The 21,337-nt window shown below is 32.9% G+C and overlaps 1 protein-coding gene and 1 long non-coding RNA gene across 12 annotated transcripts in view; one reads left to right on the top strand and one right to left on the bottom strand.

The window, feature by feature from the left end:
* Positions 1–21,337, top strand: part of LOC149132688 (uncharacterized) — a 962,641-nt gene that overhangs the window by 845,660 nt on the left and 95,644 nt on the right. For 5 of the 9 annotated variants that reach the window (XR_016244381.1, XR_016244383.1, XR_016244385.1 and 2 more), the window contains one exon: positions 14,741–15,299. The exons of 3 other annotated variants lie outside the window; for them this stretch is intronic. This is a non-coding gene — a long non-coding RNA (uncharacterized LOC149132688). Of the gene's footprint in view, positions 1–14,740; positions 15,384–21,337 lie in introns of those variants that run through there. One more of the 9 variants, XR_016244386.1, reaches the window with a different exon arrangement.
* Positions 3,562–21,337, bottom strand: part of LOC106874474 (protocadherin-17) — a 126,250-nt gene continuing 108,474 nt past the window's right edge. For all 3 annotated transcript variants that reach the window (XR_016244366.1, XM_014922213.3, XM_014922211.3), the window contains one exon: positions 3,562–4,832. Coding sequence is in view for 2 of the 3 variants with exons in the window: in XM_014922211.3 (XP_014777697.1) it covers positions 4,546–4,832 (287 nt within the window). In the remaining variant the exon portion in view is untranslated. The remainder of the gene's footprint in view (positions 4,833–21,337) is intronic.

The raw sequence follows: 21,337 nt of genomic DNA on the forward strand, positions 1-21,337 counted from the left end.
GCTAATGAAATTTATAGACTAAGTTTAAAGAAAGTAATTAGTAATGTTGCTATCACACTCTATATTATCGACACAGCCAGTTTAAGCATCTTTAAGAGTATCTATGATTATGATGTAGGTGTGTGCTGGAGATATACTTTTAATCTTTGTTGTTGTTTTTCTTTTTCTTCATTTCTTTTTCCTTTTTTTTTTTTTTTTCAAAAGGTTGAATCTTTAAATGAGATTATAAAGAATAACTATGGATGGATATTGGAAACACCAGTTAAAATTAGCAGCAAAAAAGAAAACAAAAACCTCTTTGAGGTTTACATAGCTTACTTAGTGCCATTATTGATCTTATAGAATATCTTTAAATGTATCCCTTATTTTGATTTACTGGACATTGTCCATAGTTTGTTCAGCATCGCTGCCTTCAGTTTGAATGATATCAGCAGAAGAATTTTACTAGCAAAGGACTTGGAAAATAATCAACTCTTCCATTCACTATCATGCTAAACTGGTGCCTAATCTTCTGGAAGAAACTTGTATTGAGTCTTGAGACAGTATTCAGAGTCTTACAAGCTCCAATAGCAACTCCCCAGCTGCAGCAGTCAGGCAAAGATGGCAGTTGGCATATTCTGAAGTGCACAGCTCATCATGGGGTTTAGATTTGATTCCATACAGTTGAACTGCTTCCAAGGAATTTACATTTTTTGCCAGATTTTGTTACCATGCTGCTTCTGCATATTCTAAATGTGAATGTATCTAGTTTTAATACAGACCAATTGATATATCTTTCTCTTGGCTGACCACTGCTGGACTCAACCAGCAGAGCATTTGATTGGCTTTGTTAATGGCGTAAATCCTCTTACCATTTGCCTTAGATCTCTTTCAATCAATACTATGAGGTCTTACCCTACATCACTGTCTTCTAGTGTCTTCTAATTGATTGCATTGAATACTAAAAGTAACATGGTTATTCTAAATACCAGTGCTTCTGTAAACAATCAGGTAGGAAAATTCAGATATCTGATGCAAAATAGTTTGCACAATTATTAGTGTTGTAAATTTTCAATGAAATAATGGTTAATTGTCAAACTGGCATGAATGTTTGTCTTTTTTTATTTATCTTAACTATTTTGAAGATTTTCAAGTGAAATTCTGAAACTGTAAAGCAGATCCAAAATTCATTATCATTCTACTATACTCAAAGTTCAATGAAATAAGAACAGATTATGTACCACTTCAAAAGTCCAGATGCATAAAGGTTTGGACAAGAATTCTCTATTAGCTTTTGTGTAGTTGCTAATCCATAAAGCAATAACATTTACATCAGTTGACATCACTTTATTTGCAAATAGTATGTTTTAAAATTTAATATATCAGAAATGAAAATGTAGTAGCCATTCATATCTGCACTGATCTTTTTACTGATTTAACTTTGTCTTGAGTTACTATCTTACTTATTTAAATGTGATGCATATAACAATGAAGAGTGCATTACAAAAAGAAATAAAAAGAGATCTGTACCTTTTACATGTGCTCTTTAACAGCCTTCGATTAGATTAGACTTCTCATTCCTTCAAAGAAGAGCTCTGTTTGAAGCATCAGTATTCACTTTACCTTTCAGTATCTCACCTCATTTTATCTAATGAATTTTACACCTGTACTCTAATTAAGTTTTTATGATTGTATTAGTTGTGTATTTGTACACTGTTCACTCATAGAGATTGTTTGAAATATACAACTTGCATTATGGTAAGTTTATGAAAATCTTGAATATGAGGCTTCATTTGGACTATCTGCATCAGTGTTCAATATTGTATCAGGCATACTGATGTTTATAGAATGTTTACGTAATATGCATTCTTGATGACTTATGGATTGTATATATCAATACAGTGCATCAAATTTATTAAAACAGTTAACTCTTTTAAAGGTCTAGATTATGATATTGAATAAAAAAATTTAACTGTACACAAAAAAAACCCATCTTTGCAATTTTATTTAATATTGTAAATATAACATTATATATTACAACTAGTTTTCTCCGTTGTGTTATGTCACTTGGATATAGTTTTATGATATAACATTTTTTAAAAAGAAAGTATGTATACTGGCAATAAAAACCTAATTATTCAATAATACTTATCTTAAAGACTTCGCTATAGTTATTAACTGTGTCATATTGCAGAATAGAAGAAATATATAAATGAAATAGATTTATCTTTGAAAAAGCTAAGCAGTTCTCAGTGTTTAGGAAAATCTATTGTAACATCAGACATTTTCTAAAGTATGACCAATAGAGGCTCTTGAGGTGGAAATGAGAAAGAAAACTCTTATAAACCTATAGAAATTTGTGCTACATACCACAGTAGGATTTCAAATGGAAATCAATGTTATCAATAAAATTGATATTCTTTAATCTTAACAAATGAAATAAAATTTCAAAGAGAGAAATCAATACGTAAAAATAATACTTGCTTTTATAGAGTACATTCCCCTCTGCCAGTATGTCTTTTATAGTGAGTTCTATTTTTCTTGTGATCACAGGAACAAAGAGGAGACCTTTTTTGATGCGTTTTACTATCAAGCAAAGAAATACTATTCGTTCTGTCAAGTTTATGTCATGTCTAGAAACAAGAATCTCATAATATCTTTTAGCACAATATGAACATACTAATTTCTTGAAAGAATCAATACAGATAACATAAAAAGACATGTATGTTCACAAAGAAACCTATACACTTGGTAATGTGTTAGCAATATATACATATTAACGACGACAATGATGCTGACAACGACGATGATGCTGATGATGATGATGATGAGGATGACATTGATAATAATGTCAACGATGACAATGTTGTTGATTATGACAATGGTAATGACAATGCTGCTGCTGATGATGATTTAGCATTTAAGATTATATTAATGAGTGGTTCTCAAAAATTAGGGTGATTTATTTATGAGAATTTTGTGTAAAGATTAAATCTTTGTTTCTCAAATTTTCTAAATATTTCGAACCACTCAAACATAAAAGAAAACAATGAAATAAACAAATTAAATTAATAATTTGTTAATCATTTTGTTTCTTTATCTATTCCCTAGCTCATTCAAGCTCCATTTTATATTCATGAAACTGTTTAACTACAAGCAAAACCCTCTTTCTCTCTGTAAGTAGTCAGCTAAACAAGAGAATGAGGATGTTGCAATTGTTTGTCTTTTGTTTAAAATATTTCTTTAATTTTTGCTCCAAGTTATATTTCTCTAATATTTGTACAATGCTTTAAAATATTATAAAGGTATTGAAAAGCTGAAAACTATAATAAAACCAAATCTGATAATCTTAAATATTCTTCTAATAAAATTAGAGAAATTATTGTGATAGAATCTGTTTAAATCTGACAAGAAAAAATAGATAACAATGTTTACGTTTATAGAAAAGTTTTATTGGAATAGTTTAAGGGCACAAAAAACAAAACAAAACAAACATTTTTCTTATTCTTCACCTCCCCTCCCCCTCCCTCCCTACCTCCTCCCTCCCTCCTCCTCTTCTTCTTCTTCTTCTTCTTCTTCTTCTTTGTAGTTAGTATTCATGTATGTGTGTGTGATTTTCATTCATTATGCCTCAGTAATATAATTTAATACTTTAATATGACGTGATGATTTGATGGAAGGCTAAAGATATTTGGCTTTTGGGGAGATGTTTACTATTACACAAATAACATTCTGCTTAAGGTGGTCATTTGTTGAAGAAAACATTAACTCTAATATTGCAAGACATGCTTTCTAAGCTTAATTGAAAGTTTAAAACTAGAATGACTATCAAGATTATTTCTCTTACTAAATTTAATGAAAGATAAATGTAGAACAGAAACAGTGCAAAAGGTAAGAGAAAATAGGTGGGGTGATACAAAGCCATAGAAATGCAACATATTTATTATTGAACGGGTTCAGTTTGAACAGATCTGTAACTTCAAATCAAACTTAATTAATTATGAAAGCCTCATTTTGGTTTACAACTGAAATATTTAAATCTCTAAGCTTGGGAAGATCAAGTAAATGAGGGGAGAAACAAACAAACTGTCAACCAAAATTGTTTAAATGCATATTTTCTATTAAGAGGGTAATTTTAGATAACATCACACATTCTGAACACATAAATAATAAATGTCTTTTGGTTTCCTTTCTGTTTTTTTTCATCTCTTAATATGTACCAGCAATAGTGAAATATTAAAGGAACAATTATTTTTAATACTGGAGTATATTACAAATATACATAGTTCTGCTTAAATAATGCAACAGTATGTTATATATGTATGTATGTATGTATATACACATACACACACACACACACACACACACACACACACACATATATATATACATACATACTCTCTCTCTCTCTCACACACATACACACACACACATATTATTCAATACAGAGACTGGCAGAAAATATTTTTATTTTGACCCTGTAAAAGAATAGTGAAAATAAAAAAAAAAAGACAATAGTTTATGAGTCAATTCAACTTTAGAAGAATTTAGTACCAAATCTACATTTTATGAGTTTGGTAATATTTTTGGTACTGCAGGGAGTGGCTTAGCATATGATGTGAAACTATTCCTACTTGGTAAATTCCACAACTGTGTAGGTATAGTAGAACTGGAAGTGTTCACACGTATTGATTTCAAATCAATCACATCATTGCAATGAGAATTCTGGCCAGCATCGTTTTGGTCAAAGCGACCACCACCTGTTGTCTTTGATTCTGTTGATTTATTTAGTATCTGTGGTAAAGACATTGAACCTGTAGTGTGGAGTTTTTTTTGTTTGTAAGGCTTGAAACCTGAAGAAAAAGAGAAAGAAAATATAAACTGTATAGAAAGAAATACTCAGGGATTCTTGACAGAGATAGGAAAGGAGGTTAACACACATTATATTGTTTAAATATCATGTTATGAAAATGACACAGTAGGTAATATATTTAACAACTGAAGTAATATATCATTTATTTGCTATGGTTAAAAGAAACTAAGAGTTATGTTCCCTAATGGTCTCTGAAACAAAAACAAATATAAGATATTCTTGAATTATTTCCTTCTTTAGAGCATAGTGAGATCAAAATATTCATGCATGCTTATTAATTTGATTGTTAAAGTACGGTAAAAATGACATTTCTGCTCTCAAAGTTTAAAATTATATATTAAGAAACTGTGAACTCTGAACTGGTTGAAAAACAGACACAGACACACACACACACACACTGACATTGTGTGTGTATATATATATATATATATATATATATATATATATATATACACATAAAAATACAGACACATATATATTTATATAGATGGACACATGTGCATGGCTGGGTGGTTAAAGAGTTTCCTATACAACCTCATGGTTCTGTGTTCAAGTCCTATTGTAAGGTATTTTCAGCAAGTGTCCCTATTTAGCAAGTGCTTGAGGTTGACTAGGTGGAATTTCATGGATGGAAGCTACTGTCTTATGAATGGGAGTACTTAAACAATACCTACGTGAATAGATTTGAGTTTGTAATTAAAACTGTAATTATTTGATACTATATGACATTTTCATGTGGAAGGATTCCCTGGAAACAATTTTACCTTGTATGTAAACATTAAGGACTTCTCTTTTCTCTTGATTCCTAAACTACTGATAAACTATGAAGAGAAATAAAATAAAAACATACATATTCCATGAATTTCATCCAGGTTAATTATTTTCATCTTTAACAAAATATTTCCATTCATAAAATGTTTAATTCACAAGTCACTTGTTATATCATGCTGATGATTTCAAAAATGAATGAAAGAGTACTATACATGATGCATTATCTAACAGATCGATTCCCTTCCTATTGCTAACCCTTATTTGGTTCCCAAGTATTAAGGAATCTCACAAAAGGGCAAAGTGAGTAGATGATTTGTTGACAAGTGGACTGACCACAACACCGCATGTCAAAACCTTAACAGATGTCAGTTGTAAAAAGCACAGGCACACACATGCTTACTCATATAAACACACACGTACGTACACACACACACACAAAAAAAAACATGCACACATATATTTGTATATATAGATACCAGGGCTAATAAATTTGTTACTTCAAGTTGGTTATCTTAACATGTAATGTATTATAACTGGATTCCAAGAGGCTTTTCATGTAATCATGTACATACTTATGTATCTTACTCAAACCTCCATGATATTAATTGCGTCTTTCTCTCATGTAAAATATATTGGAAGTAGGATGTTTAATAACTATCTTACTCTAACTAATAAACAAATTGTGTATGTTGAATAAGAATGGTAAAAGGCAAGTTTAAGAAATGATTTACCAGCCACACTACTTCTTTCAAGTGTATCAGTGAGAGAAAAACAACAACTGTTTCTAATTATACTGAGATTAAAAAAGAATAAAATTGACAATCGAATAAAGTGGAAAATTTATGAACATAAGATGATGTAAATTATATACTGCAGAAAAGATCACCTAACATAATAGCACCAAAGCCTCATATAAATATTTAAACACTTTAAACTTTATCCAGTGCCACCACTTTTATAAGGATTTGTTAAAATTTTTGAAAACCAATTGAACAACCTGACTTGTTATACATAAATAGCAACAATAGTTATTTTTTTGACCAGTAACCTACATTTCTTACTCATTCTGGTGCAACCACACCCTTCAAGACTCCCACAGTTACATGAAAATATACAACTATTGAACTTTCCACACCAACCTAATATAAATGTCTCATACATTTAATGCTAATGCTTACCTCCTCTTTTTGTTTATCAGCTTCTGAATAACTAGTTACATTTATTAAATGGTTTTAAATGTCATTAGTATGCAATTGAGAGATTTTTCTATATATTTTGCAATGCTAATTGCACCAAGTAAAGTAATCCAGTAGGTTAACCATTAATTATTCCCCATTACATTAAATTGCAATTGGTGAGAAAAACAGCATTTATATTAAGGAGTTTTATGTAACACAGACAACGAAGATACTCTTGGAATCTTAATTCTTCTGTCTTTTATTTTGTAAATGATTGGTGGAACTCAGATAAGCAAACTTAACTATCCTGAAAATTAAAAACTATTAAATAATAAAATTTAATATAATTTGTATAAAGTTCTCTCTTTTTGTCTCATGGAGCCCATATTATGATATATCATTATCATCACTACCATCATACAGGGTGGTTCAAAAGTCACAGAGAGGTCTAAAAGTTTAATAAATTTGTTTTAATTACATTTATTTTATTTGTAATTCATAAAATGGGACTCTTCATTCCTAATGTACATATATTTCCTATATCATCCATGCTGGTGGCATGTAAAGAACATCTTTTGAACGTTGGGCCTCATGGAGGCAATGTGGCTGAGTTCCTTTCAAGTGTTGGGCCTCACAGAGGCAATGACCAAAATTGTTGGTATTATGTTATGCTTGAGAAGACCCATCAAGCCAAGCAAAATCACAGTCATGGCAGATACTGGTATCACACAAATTGGCACCTGTGCCAGTAGCACATAAATGCACCCCAGTGTCATGCAAATGGCATGTAAGAGCACCCATTACACTTTCAGAGTGGTTGGCATTAGGAAGGGCATCCAGCCATAGAAAATCATGCCAAATCAGACTGGAGTCTCGTGCAGCCTTCCAGCATGCCAGCCCATCAAACCATCCAACCCATGCCAGCATGGACAATGGACATTAAATGATGATGATGATGATAATGATATAGATATACTGTATGTGGTGCTAAGTTTCCATGAATTTAAAACAGCATAAATTAATTATTAACACCTTTGTGACTTTTGGGCCACCCTATAAAAGTATCAATGTCCTCTTTTCCATGCTCACATGAGCTGGGCTGAATTTTGTTGTGGCAAATTTTCGATGGTTGGATGCCCTTTCTGACACTAAATCTCACCTGTTTCCAACTAAGATAATATTTCCTCATGAGCAAACAAGTTTGCACAGAAAATTGAAAATGAAGGTGATACCGGTTTCAACTATCACACAATATCAAAGTAACGAAACAGTAACATACAACCACTCTCTCTCTCTCTCTCTCTCTCTCACACACACACACACACACATACACAAACACACACACGCACACACATGTATACATACACACATGTATACATACACACACACATATATATATATATATATATATATATATATATATATATGTGATGGTTATCTTTAGGTTTCCATCTACTAACTCCACTCAGAAGGTTTTGGTTGGTTTAAGGCTACAATAGACATTTACCCAAGGTGCCATGCAGTGGGACTGAACCGAAAACATTATGGTTGGGAAGCAAAATTTTTACCACACAGCCACATCTGTATTTAACATATGTGTGGGTATGTGAATGATGACTGTGTTTAAAAATTCACTGTATTCTTTCACATTCTTTAAAATATAAAACATAGCTGTTTGCAAGACTTGCTAGCATGTACCATCCTTTTGTTGATTGTTATAGTTGCCTCCCTTCCAACCCTCTACAGCTGAAAGAAGAGAGAGAGGGGGGGGGGAGAGAAAATCACCAACATTAAGCTGATAGTCATTTTCAGTCAAGCAGACAGGAGCAATATGAATTAAAATACATTGCTCAAGGACACATGACATTCAGCCATAGCATCATGATTGTGAGCCAACAACCTAACCATTAGGCTATGTGCCTTTACTTTTTAAACACTGTTTTATTATTTTTGCACTACCTCTAGTTACAACTAGTGGCACACCAATATGCTGTAGTACACCATTTAAAAATAACTTGTCTAGATCTTTGTATATTTTGGTTATCATTTTATTTATACATTTTCATTTTGGAAGGTGGGGAATAGGTAAAATTGTTCCAGTGTTGGAAATAAATGTTTTGTGCCATTTGTTTCAGCTTTTTATTTCTAAGTTCAAATCCTGCTCGGGTCAGCTTTACCTTTCATTCTTTTGTGAGGGCAGGGTCAGTAAAATAAAGTATCAATCAAGTACCGAGATTGATGGCATTGACTAAGCTCAACCCACCAATTGCTAGCCTTATCTCAAATTTAGAAGGTATTTTATATATTTCTGTAGCATTTAACTTATTCATTGTGATTGACTGGATCAGCAAATTTGAAATCTAAAATTGAACTTATTGTGATTAAAATTCTGTTGTCTTGGTAACTATGTTTAGAATATATATTATATATACTTCACTTCTGCAAGAGCACTATAACTTATTATAGAAAGAAGAATATTAGAATCACCAAAACTAATGTAGGAGAAAGCTATAGAAATAACTGAATAAACACTGAAGTATTTTGATAAATTAAAACTAATTAGCTGTCTTTTTTCTTGGAAAGTCAATAAATTAGATTCCTTCAAAGAGTGAGAAAAAAAAAATAAACAAAAATAATAATAGAAGACATTTAACCTTATAACCAACAGAGCCTATAGTCTAACACAAAAATATGCAGTGACATTGGATATTTTTTTCCTGATCATTCATGTGTGTTTAATTCAGCCAACCGGAAAAGATAAGTATTATAGAAGGAAAGCAGCCTAAGTAGCTAGCGAGAAAGAATGAATCTGCTGGTGGATAGAGGTGGGTGTGTAAAATAACACTTTGTGCATTACAAATGCATAATGAACACAGACCTAAGTAAGAAGAACTACCATATGGCATAAAACTGTTGAACGAATATGGTGCTGCAGTAGACAGACATATTCTCTAATTGAATTGAAATTGTGAATATTTTGAAGAAATGCCATAGAAATCGGCTGAGACATGTTGAGAAAACTAAGCAAGCTTATAAGTAGATATGAAATAAAAATGAAAATATTTTGTCAGAATAAAAGATGATGGACAATTTTTTTTATATTAATAGTTGGTTTTGTTTTCTTGCAGATTTCAAGGTTTATAACTAAGCATTTAACTGTACCCACACATGTGCAGACACACAGACATGCATGCATTCAAATGCATGTATGTGTGTGCATATATATATGTATATATATGTTTCTCTTTATAAATGTATATTTGTATATGACAGCTGATGAAGGAAATGTTCTCTATGTGGCCTGTGTGTTTTCTGTACTCTGTTTATCATTTTGTCCACGTTTTTTTGCAACGTACTGTACCCAGATATGCATCTATATATACATCTAGATGTAGGTATGTCCATACATGTACGTATATATGCATATACTCATTTATTATTTGTATATGTGTATGTATTTGTGTGTGTATCTGTGTGTTTGTGTTTTTGTGTGTGTGTGTGCGTGTGTGTGTGTGTTGTGTGTGTGTATGAATACACAGACAGAAGTCAAAATTAAAAGCATGCACACATTGCCTGCTACTGTTTATACTAACAAGTCTTTGTGTAATGTATGTAGTATTCAGCAAGGAAAACTGGGTGAAGGATTAAGCCAAACAAAATCTATTAGATCTAAGCAATGAATTATGGCAAGATTAAAGAATTTAGAAGCATATTGTTGGAAAGTAATTTTGAAAACATACTGAGGGTTAGTATGAGATAAAGGTGTTAGTGTGGTGGAATAGAAGATTAGCTTTTAGTAATCTAAGGTAAACCACTCAACTTTAATTCTTAGACATATTTACCATGCTTTACCTATATCACTAATTTCTGTGAGAAAGGCATGATCATTACAACTTCCAATTTCTTCTTTAAAATAGTCTAGTTTCACTTGAATAAACAGCTCACCTCCTTCAGTCACTAAGACAAACATAGAAAAAACAATAAGCAGATATGATTTGAGTTTGCATGAAACAGAAGTCAGATATATATAGGATTCAGCTGTAAAATTTATTTTTAATTAATGCAATTTCATTCTCATCATTAGTTAAACGTACTGCTTATATAGTAATCATCATTGCCATTACTATAGTCATCATTATTATCATCATTATTTTTATCATTATTGTTTTCATAATCATTGTTATTGATAGGGTGGTGAAGCATGACCTTCGAACATTGGGCCTTACTGAGGCAATGACTAGTGACCGGGACCTTTGGAGATATGCTGTGCTTGAGAAAACCCGACAAGCCAAGTGAGACCATAGTCCATGGCCTATGCCAGTGGGTGTAACCAGCCCACTTATGAACACCCCTCATTCATTGGACAATAAACCTTGCTTGTGAAGTCCTATTGAGCCGCTGACATGGCTGATGACAGTACTGCCTGATTAGCACTTGTGCCAGTAGAATGTTAAAAGCACATCCGAATGTGGGGTGTAACCGGCCCACTTATGAGTACCCTTCATTCATTGGACAATGAACTTTGCTCGCAAAGACCTATTGAAGCAAGTGTAAACAAATCAAAATTGCTGATGTGGCCAATGACAGTACCGCCTGATTGGCACTCATGCCAGTGGAACTTTGAAAGCACATCCAAGCATGATCGCTACCAGGGCCATGGATTGGCTCCTGTGCCGGTGACACATGAAAAGCACCATTTGAGCATGATCGTCGCCAGTGTTGCCTTACTGGCACATGTGCTGGTGGCACGTGAAAAACAACATTTGAGCGTGGTTGTTGCCAGTGCCGATAGACTGGCTCCCATGCAGGTAGCATGTAAAAGCATCTTTTGAGCATGGTCGTTGCCAGAACCGCTTGACTGGCCCTCATACCAGGGGGCACGTAAAAGCACCCACTACACTCTCGGAGTAGTTGGCATTAGAAAGGGCATCCAGCTGCAGAAACTTTGCCAGATCAGACTGAGCCTGGGGCAGCCTCTGGCTCACCAGTCCTCAGTCAAACCGTCCAACCCATGCCAGCATGGAAAGCAGACGTTAAACGATGATGATGATGATGGTGATGATGATGATTGTTATTGTTATTGTCATCACTGTATTTTAAAAGGTATCTTTTTTAATTCTTTAATCAGGAAACAAATTAGTGCCCATGACTCTCTCTCATCATAGGTCCTTCAAGACTGGTAATAGGGATGGAGGGAAGGAGTAAGGCATCCTTGAATTGGAGACCTAGCCTGAATGGTTGCAACAGGGCAAACTCCATTAAAGATACCATACAAGATACCAGGAGGTGCTGTTAAAATGGTTATATTAGATTAACTCCCTTGCCTATCACTCCTTGGTTTTAAACACTCCCGGATAATGTTTTTGCCTACCAATTACTTTTGTAGTCAAGAAGCTCACTTTTTAACCATATGGTTTCTGGTTCAGTCCTAATGGATGACACCTTGAACCAGTGTCTTCTGCAATAGCTCCAGGCCAACCAGTGTTTCGTGGGCGATGAAAGCTATGTGGAATCCCATCATATATATGTGTGTGTATGCATTATGTCTCTTTGTGGTTGTGGTTGTGGTGGTTCTGCTGCCACTGCTTGAAAATCGATTTTGATTTGTTTATGTCCCAGTAATTTAATGTTTTGCCAACAAAGACCAATAGAATAAATGTTAGTATTGATTTGTTCACCTAAACATGTCACAGTAGTGCCCCAGCATGGCCACAGTCCAGTTACTGAAACAAGTAAAAGATAATCACAGTTGATCAATGGTTTTCAACTCACTATATTACCTAAATGAGAAATTGTTATATTCCTGTGTTATGTATCTCAGATTGTGTTAATTTACTTGTCAAAATAAAAATCATTCTGAGATGGTAGCAAAAACATTATTGGCATTGCAATTGTTGTTGAGCCCTAGATTATTCCTGATTTGACCAACTTCTTATTAAAAGTATTCCATTCTTTTTTCCTAATGAATATAGTACCCAGAAGAACATTATCCAGTTATACAATATTCCTTTTTTGTAATGGTCGTATAGTATCTATTTATGGTAATGTGGGCTGAACTTGTAAAAGTTGAACCAGAGACTCAGTGCATCACCAGTGATGAAACAAATTCTTATCCTTCAGGCCTGTTGTTCATCACTTCATCGACACATCTGCCTTTAACTCAAAACAGATTTTATTTAATCTTTTTAATTAACCCAACTTAGACCACTCATATTAAAATGCATATATCACAAGATTTTAATTGGGCAACATTAATGTAATATGTATTTGTGCTGGTGCCACATAAAAAGCACTCAGTACACCTTGTATAGTGGTTGATATTAGAAAGAACAACCAGCCATAGAATATCATACTAAAGCATAGTTTCTGTTGCAGACGTTGGAGCTTGGCACAGTCTTCTAGCTCTCCAGCTTCTGTTGACCTGTCAAGCCCATGCCATTATATTAAATAATTATGAAGGCATTATACCTTGCTTTCGACCCTCAACTCTTGTGGGAGCCATAGAAGTGCTGTCATGGCATATGATGCAGCTTGTGCATATTTTGATCTGGTAGAGTTCATTCTCTCCTGGATTAACCTCACCTGATTTCTTCTGGAGACAGCAAAGGGGAATTTGAGAATCAACCCTAGCACAATATCTGTTGATCCTCAAATGGACAAAAGGTGAAGCTGATTTTGCTGTGGTTTGAACTCAGTGTGCAAGGATCTGGAACAACTATCACAATGCACATTATTTAATACTTTAACGACTTTGCCAACTCCCTACTTTCTGCACTAATACGCAGACATACGCACACACACATGAATATTATCCACATATATATGTGTATGTATGTATATATATATATATATATATATATATATATATATATATATATATATATATATATATATTTGTATATATATATATATATATATTTATATAAAGTTAGGGATATTTTGGTGAATCACTCCAAACATGTTCATTTTACTGAATATAAAGTAGAAAACACAAGGGCATTAGGAATTCGAAATATAGTCACAAAAGAGTGTTAAAGAAGAGAAATGTGCAGTTATTAAGTATAAATATTGCTAGTTCAGGGCATGGTAAAATGATTATTGAGCTGATTGTTGTAGTCTGGGATTTAATATTTAGAGCTAAATAGCTGAAGTCATTTATAATATATCACCAATAACCAGTAGGAAGAGATTTCATTCTAAAAATATAGATTGTATTTTTGATCATTAGATTTAAAAAAAAACAGATAGCAAATAGTGAAAAGGGGGGAAAAAAAACAAATGAACAAAGCTAACTAGCTGCTTTGTGGGGGAAAAAAATGTTATTTCTTTTTTGAAAGCTAAATGTTTCTGTAACAAGTTTATAAAGCAGACATGAATTGTTTGAAATTCTGAACTGAATTGTTGGAAATTGTGAGCTGAAAAATTTTTGCAAAGAGAGAACAGTTTGAGTTTTATGTTTGAGAGAAAATAGAGCTTGGCTCATGTTGAGTACAAGTAGAGTTATGTTTTTGACGGTGAAAGCAGATAAAAGTTGTCAGGATCTCATTAAACGAGATTGAAATCATTGCTCACGAATATAGCATTGGAGCACATATCCATAATAAGGATGTAAGGAGAGAGGCGAATTGGGATTTTATGGCAAGAGTAGTGTTATGGGGAATGGGTGGTCACGATGGTAAAAGAGTGAATGAGGTTATTAGTAGCTATCTTCCTGTGCACGCACAGCAAGCTGGGTAATTATCTTACAGGGTTGTAAAGCTAAAGAAAGTACACATGCAAATAACTGTTTGTAGTGTTTTTACTTTTCTTTTCTTTTCTTTGCTATTTCTATTTACAGTACTTTGAATGTGTAAAAATATTAACAGAATCTGCCAACAATAAAATTGTCTTGTGACTAAGGTAGTTTTTTTTCCTTTTTTTCTTTGTATCATAAAAAAAGTGGAGGGAAACAAAAATATAAACCGAAAAAAAAAAAGAAAATACAGCATGTAAATGAGAAAAAGAACAGTTTGCTGACTTGCCAAAGAAAAGTGATATGATGACATTGAATGAAATAATGATAACAATAACAACAACAGCAATAACAACAGCTACACTAATAATGATGGTGATGATGATGAAAATAATAATAATAATAAGAAGAACAACAACAACAATAACAACAACAATCACCATCATGATAATGGAGTGGAGTGGAGTGGTTAGTAAATAGAGTACTGAGGTCTTTGTGATTGGAGATATTGCTATGTTTCTGGAGAAACAACATATAAAGTTTCCGTATCAGAACAAGCAGCAGCATTTCCAATCAGTAAACCATGTGTAAGTACAAAAATAATGATACACTTGTTCGAGTTCAGGGTGTGTTTCACACATGCATGCATACATATACACTCACATTTGCGCAATCATATATATAGATAAACAACAAACGCATAAACAAACAAAGAAGTAAATAAAGCAACTAGAAAAATATAATAAAATACAGTTATCTCAAGTAAAGAATTTGTTGTGTTGTTTTTATGTTGCTTCGGAGTTTGTAATATATCTGAGTTGCAGAGGAAAGAAGAAAAGAAAAGAAAAAACATTTAAGAATATAACAAAAGAGAATTTGGAACCCCCTAATGTGAATTCTTCTTCAATACATAATAGGTAAACAATAGAAAATATGAAAACTGGTTGGAGCTGAAAAATTACCAAAAGAACTGATGAGGCAAAAATGATAGGATGGTGAGAGGAACAGTATAAGGAAAATATGTTGCAAAAACATAAAAGGAGGAATATAAAGAAGTCAGTAATTCTTCAGGAGCTTGCAAAAATAGAGAGTTGTCCTTTGGTGCACTGTTTGTTGGTGGGGGCAGAGTTAAGTCAACCAAATACTGCTGACTAAATACGGAAGAGAGAGAGAGAGACAGAGGAAGAGGGAGAGACAGACAGAGGAAGAGGGAGAGACAGACAGAGGAAGAGGGAGAGACAGACAGAGGAAGAGGGAGAGACAGACAGAGGCCAATATCGATATTATTGTCTCTTTACATGTTTAATATTTACATCACCATAACAATAGCTAATGGAAGAAAATTATTTCCATTGGGTAGCCCTGCCCAGTTCTGCTTCAGCAAACCTAATGAGGATCTAGCAAAATGCTGAACTGGTCATGGATAAGAACTAATCATGGAAGTCTATGTTGAGTGGTATATATAGCATCTTTTATATTATATGTTACCCCTTTATGGTGTTAGAAGAAAATGTCAGAGAAAATGGTATTTAAAGAATACTGATCATATAATGCATTCAGTTAGTGAGTGATTTTAACTATGGTCATCTTGTCAATATTTTGAGCTTATTATTCTGAGATTTAAGACATACAATATGCCAGTACAATTTTAAAAGTTCATAGGACGTTTGAGCTCTTTGGATTCCACATAGATGATTCAAAAGTGGGAGACAATGAAAAAACCAGAAGTTGCAGTTATTACACACAAGTGCAAGCACACACACACACATACACATGCATACACACATTATATATATATATATATATATATATATATATATATATATATATATATATATATATATATATATATATATATATATATATATATATATTATATATATATATATATATAATGTTCTTTATGTACACAGCCTTGGTTTTTTACCTCATTACAAAAAGTAAAACCTTATATATATATATATATATATATATATATATATATATATATATACACACATACAAGATGCATGAATGACTTTCCTAAGAAGTTTGCTTTCCAGCCACATGATTTCAGATTTGACAATGTGTGTGTTTGTGTGTATTTGGTGTAGGTAAAATAAACGTCAAAGATGCTTTGGTCCATACAGAAACTGCAGGATTTACTTAAAGATGTTGCAAACACTTCTGATGTTGACTGAAATGTTGACTAAAACTATTGCTATTTTGGAAACACTTCTGTATTTTCAGCAGCTATCTCTGAGTCACAAGCGTTTCACCTTCTAAGCTTTACTGTTTCCTTGAATGGGGTAGCAAGGTGTGAATTAGCCTTTACTGATAGTAAGCTTCTATCTGCTGTCTCTTATCAACCACAACAACCTTGATCTGGTCTCAGCTATCATGGTTATATTCTTGGTGGTTTTCTTCAGTTGCTTCCAATCTTCTGCAAGAAATAGCATACTGATATTGCTAAGAAACCATGGCAGCCAACTTCGTGGTTCATCAAAAGTGACCAACAGAACAAGTATCAGGTTTTAAAAAATATAATTACTAGGGTCAATACATTCAACTAAAGTTCTTCAAGGTTGTGCCCCAGCATGGCCACAGTCTAATGACTGACACAAATAACATAAAAAATACTTTCATTTATTACATGTTCCTCAGGAAACTCTTTTGCATTGATTGTATAGCAAATTAAATTCTAAATTAAATCTCTATTGCAATTTGTGATAATTTTGCACCTTTTGCTAACTTCAAATCTGAAACAAGGAGAAAATATCAATTTGCAAAAAGTTGCACCCTGAACCACATTTTCACCAGATGCTTTAGAATAGTGGGAGCTATACAGCTGTGTACATCCATACATATCACATGACCAAACCAGCACAGTCTTCTCTCTTGCAAACTGCATCAAATTCCTCTTATGCCCAACTCTTCCCTCAAAACTCTAACACTGTCACACATGTACACTGATGATGTACATCCAGCAGAGTACACTAGCTGTAGAAATGTGTATATCTCTGTGTTCGTCCCCTCCACCATGACAATTAGTGCTTGTTGGTTTGTTTATGTCCCTTTAAATTAATGGTAGAATAAGTATCAAACTTAAAAGTACTGGTGTCAGTTTGTTTGATTAAATCTTTGAAAGTAGCGCTCCAGTATGGCCGCAATCTAATGACTGAAACAAGTAAAAAATAAAGATAAAAAACAGAACAGCAAAGAAAATGGTAGAGTACCAAGTAAATGGTGGAGGACTAAGATAAACAGTAGTACATTTAGTAAATTGGAAACACAGCAGGAAAATGGCAAAGTTTTCTGCAAAATAGCAAAAGGCTAAGAAAAAAAAATAGTTGAGCAACAACAAAAAAATTATAAAACACCAAGAACAAAAGCTGGAGCAATAAGAGAATATGGTGAAACAGTAAGGAAAGTGATGGAGATCTGCAAAAAACAACAACAAAAGGGAAAGAAATGCTGAAAATATAACAAAAATAAAAAAATGTCGAAGTAGGATTTTGCTTCTTCCCTTTTAGACTCAATATTCAAATGTTAATTTCCCCACTCAGTATTGACAGACTATATACCAGTAATATATTGGGATTTTAGGAAGTATCACTTGATCATTCAGCCTATTAGAAATAGCAGCCAAATCTCCTTAAATTGCATTCTGTCATCTTAAAGAAAAGTAAAACATTAGGTTTTGGATTAAGTGCTCTTACATATTTTGTCAAATAAAAGATGGGATAGGCCTGGTTGGAACACCTTTGATCATAGGTATGCCTGATCATTGCTATCCTGGGGCTAAATAAGATATAAGTACTACAAAAAAAAATATTGACCATACACCTTATCGAAATAAGTCTAAGTTGTTTTGTTTGATAAGTAAATAAATAATGTAAATGTGAAAAACTGTCTGAGCATGAGTGAATTCAGAAAATGATTGCTGTAATTGACTGCTTCAAATACAATATATGTGTGTGTATGTATATATATATATATATATATATAATGTATATACATGTGTATGTATACATTATATGAATATGTGTGTATACAAAGATATATGTATTTACATGTATATATATGTGTGTGTATGTGTTTGTGTGTATAATGAGTATATATATGCATGTATGTGTATGTATGTATAGTCTAATATATATATATATATATATATACATACACACGCACACACATACACACACGCACACACACATACACTATTACAATATTCAAACATAAAGTACTTAGATCAAAGCACGAAAGTTTAAGCCTGATGGGGACAAGTGGCAATATACCATTCTGCAGGACTATACACTGAAGAAAAAGAACATGACTTTACTGCATTTGGCTGAATTGATAGATGATGTTGATACAGTAGTGGTGGTGTTGGGAAGAGAAGGCTTAAGGAAAAGCTAGTTATTGTGAAGATAATACAATGCAGTGTTTGGAATGATCTACTTCAAAAGCTTAATTCATAATGCTGAATATATAGTATCTCAATGACATAAGAGGAACATTAAAATATGTTTAATATTTCTAGCCTTATATTCATCCTTCTAGATTTATAGAAAGCTTTAATCTTCTTTCAGGAACTTTAAAGCTTCAGTCAACAGAGGAAGGACTTAGCTTTTGTCTTCCTTTTCCTTTTATAAAAGGAGCATACATCAGATAGTGACTGGGAAACTTCATCTGACAATTAGAGATTAGAACTTGTATTTTTTGGCTGCTTAGTTACCTTAGTGCTTAAATCACGCAACAAAGAAAGTAAGCATTTTTCAAGATATCATAGAAAAGAAATATAATAATCCAGGTAGTAGTATCAATTGTACACATTGTGCATAAGATTAGGTAAGAATGAGCAAATGATTTAGTTTTCTTATATTCCTTTTTTGTTTGTTTGTTTTGTTTCCTGGAAGCCAGGTTTGATTAGTACAGCTAATATATACTTAGAAGATGTAGTAATTTAGAATCAGGGGAGGAAATAAAAGTAAATCACTTCTTAAGTGTTGCCATGTTATAGAAGAATGGTTAGATTTTCTCTTCAGTAAAGTATGTAAAGAAGGGGCTGGAATTCCTGTGGAAATAGATTCATATATCCCTCATAAGAGTTTGAATAGTGATGAAAGAAATGGTAGACAACTGAACAGCACTGGTAGACAACTTGGATCCCAGTAGTAGAATGATGCTATATTTCATCAACACTGCAGAAAGGGTGAAAGGCAAAGTCAATCTCAGCAAAATTTGAACTTTGACCACAAAAATATGCCATCTTGTTTCACGCAATAATGATTCTACCAATCCACTGTCCTAGACATAGCCAAACAGTCCTTTCTACTGTAGTACAAGGCCTGAAATTTGAGGGGAGAGATTTAGTCGATTACAACGACCCCAGTGCTCAACTGTTACTTTTTTTTTTATCAACCCCCAAAAGGATGATAAACAAAGTCAACTGTTGTGGAATTTGGAATCAGAATATAAAGCATTTTGCCCAGTGTGCTAATGATTCTGCCAGCTTGCCACCTTGCTACAACTAAATAATACAAGGCATTTTGTCAAACACTTTGTTTCTTCCAAATGCATGCCTTTGGTAAAATAATACTGATTTCTAATGTAAATACAAGACTTTAAATTTTAGAGAGAGAGAGAGAGAGAGAGAGAGAGAGAGAGTATAGTTGATTGATCCAATCCCATTTCTTGCCTAGTGCTTATTTTATCAATCCTCAGAAAAATGAAAAACAAAGTCAAATTTGAACTTAGAATGTAAAGGGCCACGATTAAATGCTGTAAGGTATTGTGTTTTGTTTGATGCTCTAACAATTCTGCTCTTTTGTAATATAATATGGAATATTATACAAAATTGTATGATATTCTATAGAAAGCATGGCACAGCATATTTATAAATGTAAATCTGAATTTACAAATACTTAAAATAAATTTTGGCTGCTAGCATGTTAAAATGGATGCCATTATGTTGATGCTAGATAAATGATTACATTCTTGAGATTGACAAAAAAATGCTGTAGATTATTTGATAAATTATGAAAACAATTCTGCCCTTGACAATGTGCTTAGCTTCACCTACTGTGAAATGCATTAAAAATTGCATCCAATCATATGACGTTTATTTTGTAGAGTTAATTAGAATTAGAATTTTAGTCAGCAATATTTACCTAAACCATGCACAAATGGCAAAACATATCTGTTAAACCTCATAATTTTGAAGTTCAACTTTAGGATAGCTGCCACTTAAGGATTGCAATTTGAATAAATTTAAAATGCTGCATATATAAAAGAGTGAGCCTTTTTATTCCATGATAGATCTATTGAAGAAAATGGTTTCCTAAAGTTTAAGAGCAATGTAGAACTTTAACTGCGTCCATATAAATTGAAGTAATGTTAACCTATCACACACCAAATGTAATAGCATTGGATTGATAAAATGATTCTCCTGAATTTTTGCATTTGCTTCCAAATAGTGTTTAGAAGCACGTGGTTACTTGACTGGTGACCACAGCTGCTGCTGCTGCAGTTTATTATTGCTTATAGAGTACGAGAGAAAGAGAGAGAGACTACAACTATAAGATGACAGAGAAGGTGAGAAGTCTCCTTCAGGGGACAGAGCGGTTTCATGGTTTGTAACTTATCCCCTGTTTGTTCTTTTTTCCTTATCTTCTTGGGTCTTTTTCTTATGAATGGAAGACTGTATTGTGTTTCTATATTTCCATACAATCCATTTATTGAACTTTCCTATAGTTGTAGATTGCACTATTTCATCCTTATTCTGGGCTCATCAGTACAACATAACATGAGAACTTGAAATTAGTT

The sequence above is a fragment of the Octopus bimaculoides genome, chromosome 14 (genome assembly GCF_046866305.1).
Source record: "Octopus bimaculoides isolate indiv1 chromosome 14, ASM4686630v1, whole genome shotgun sequence".
In the NCBI taxonomy this organism is placed as follows: domain Eukaryota; kingdom Metazoa; phylum Mollusca; class Cephalopoda; order Octopoda; family Octopodidae; genus Octopus; species Octopus bimaculoides.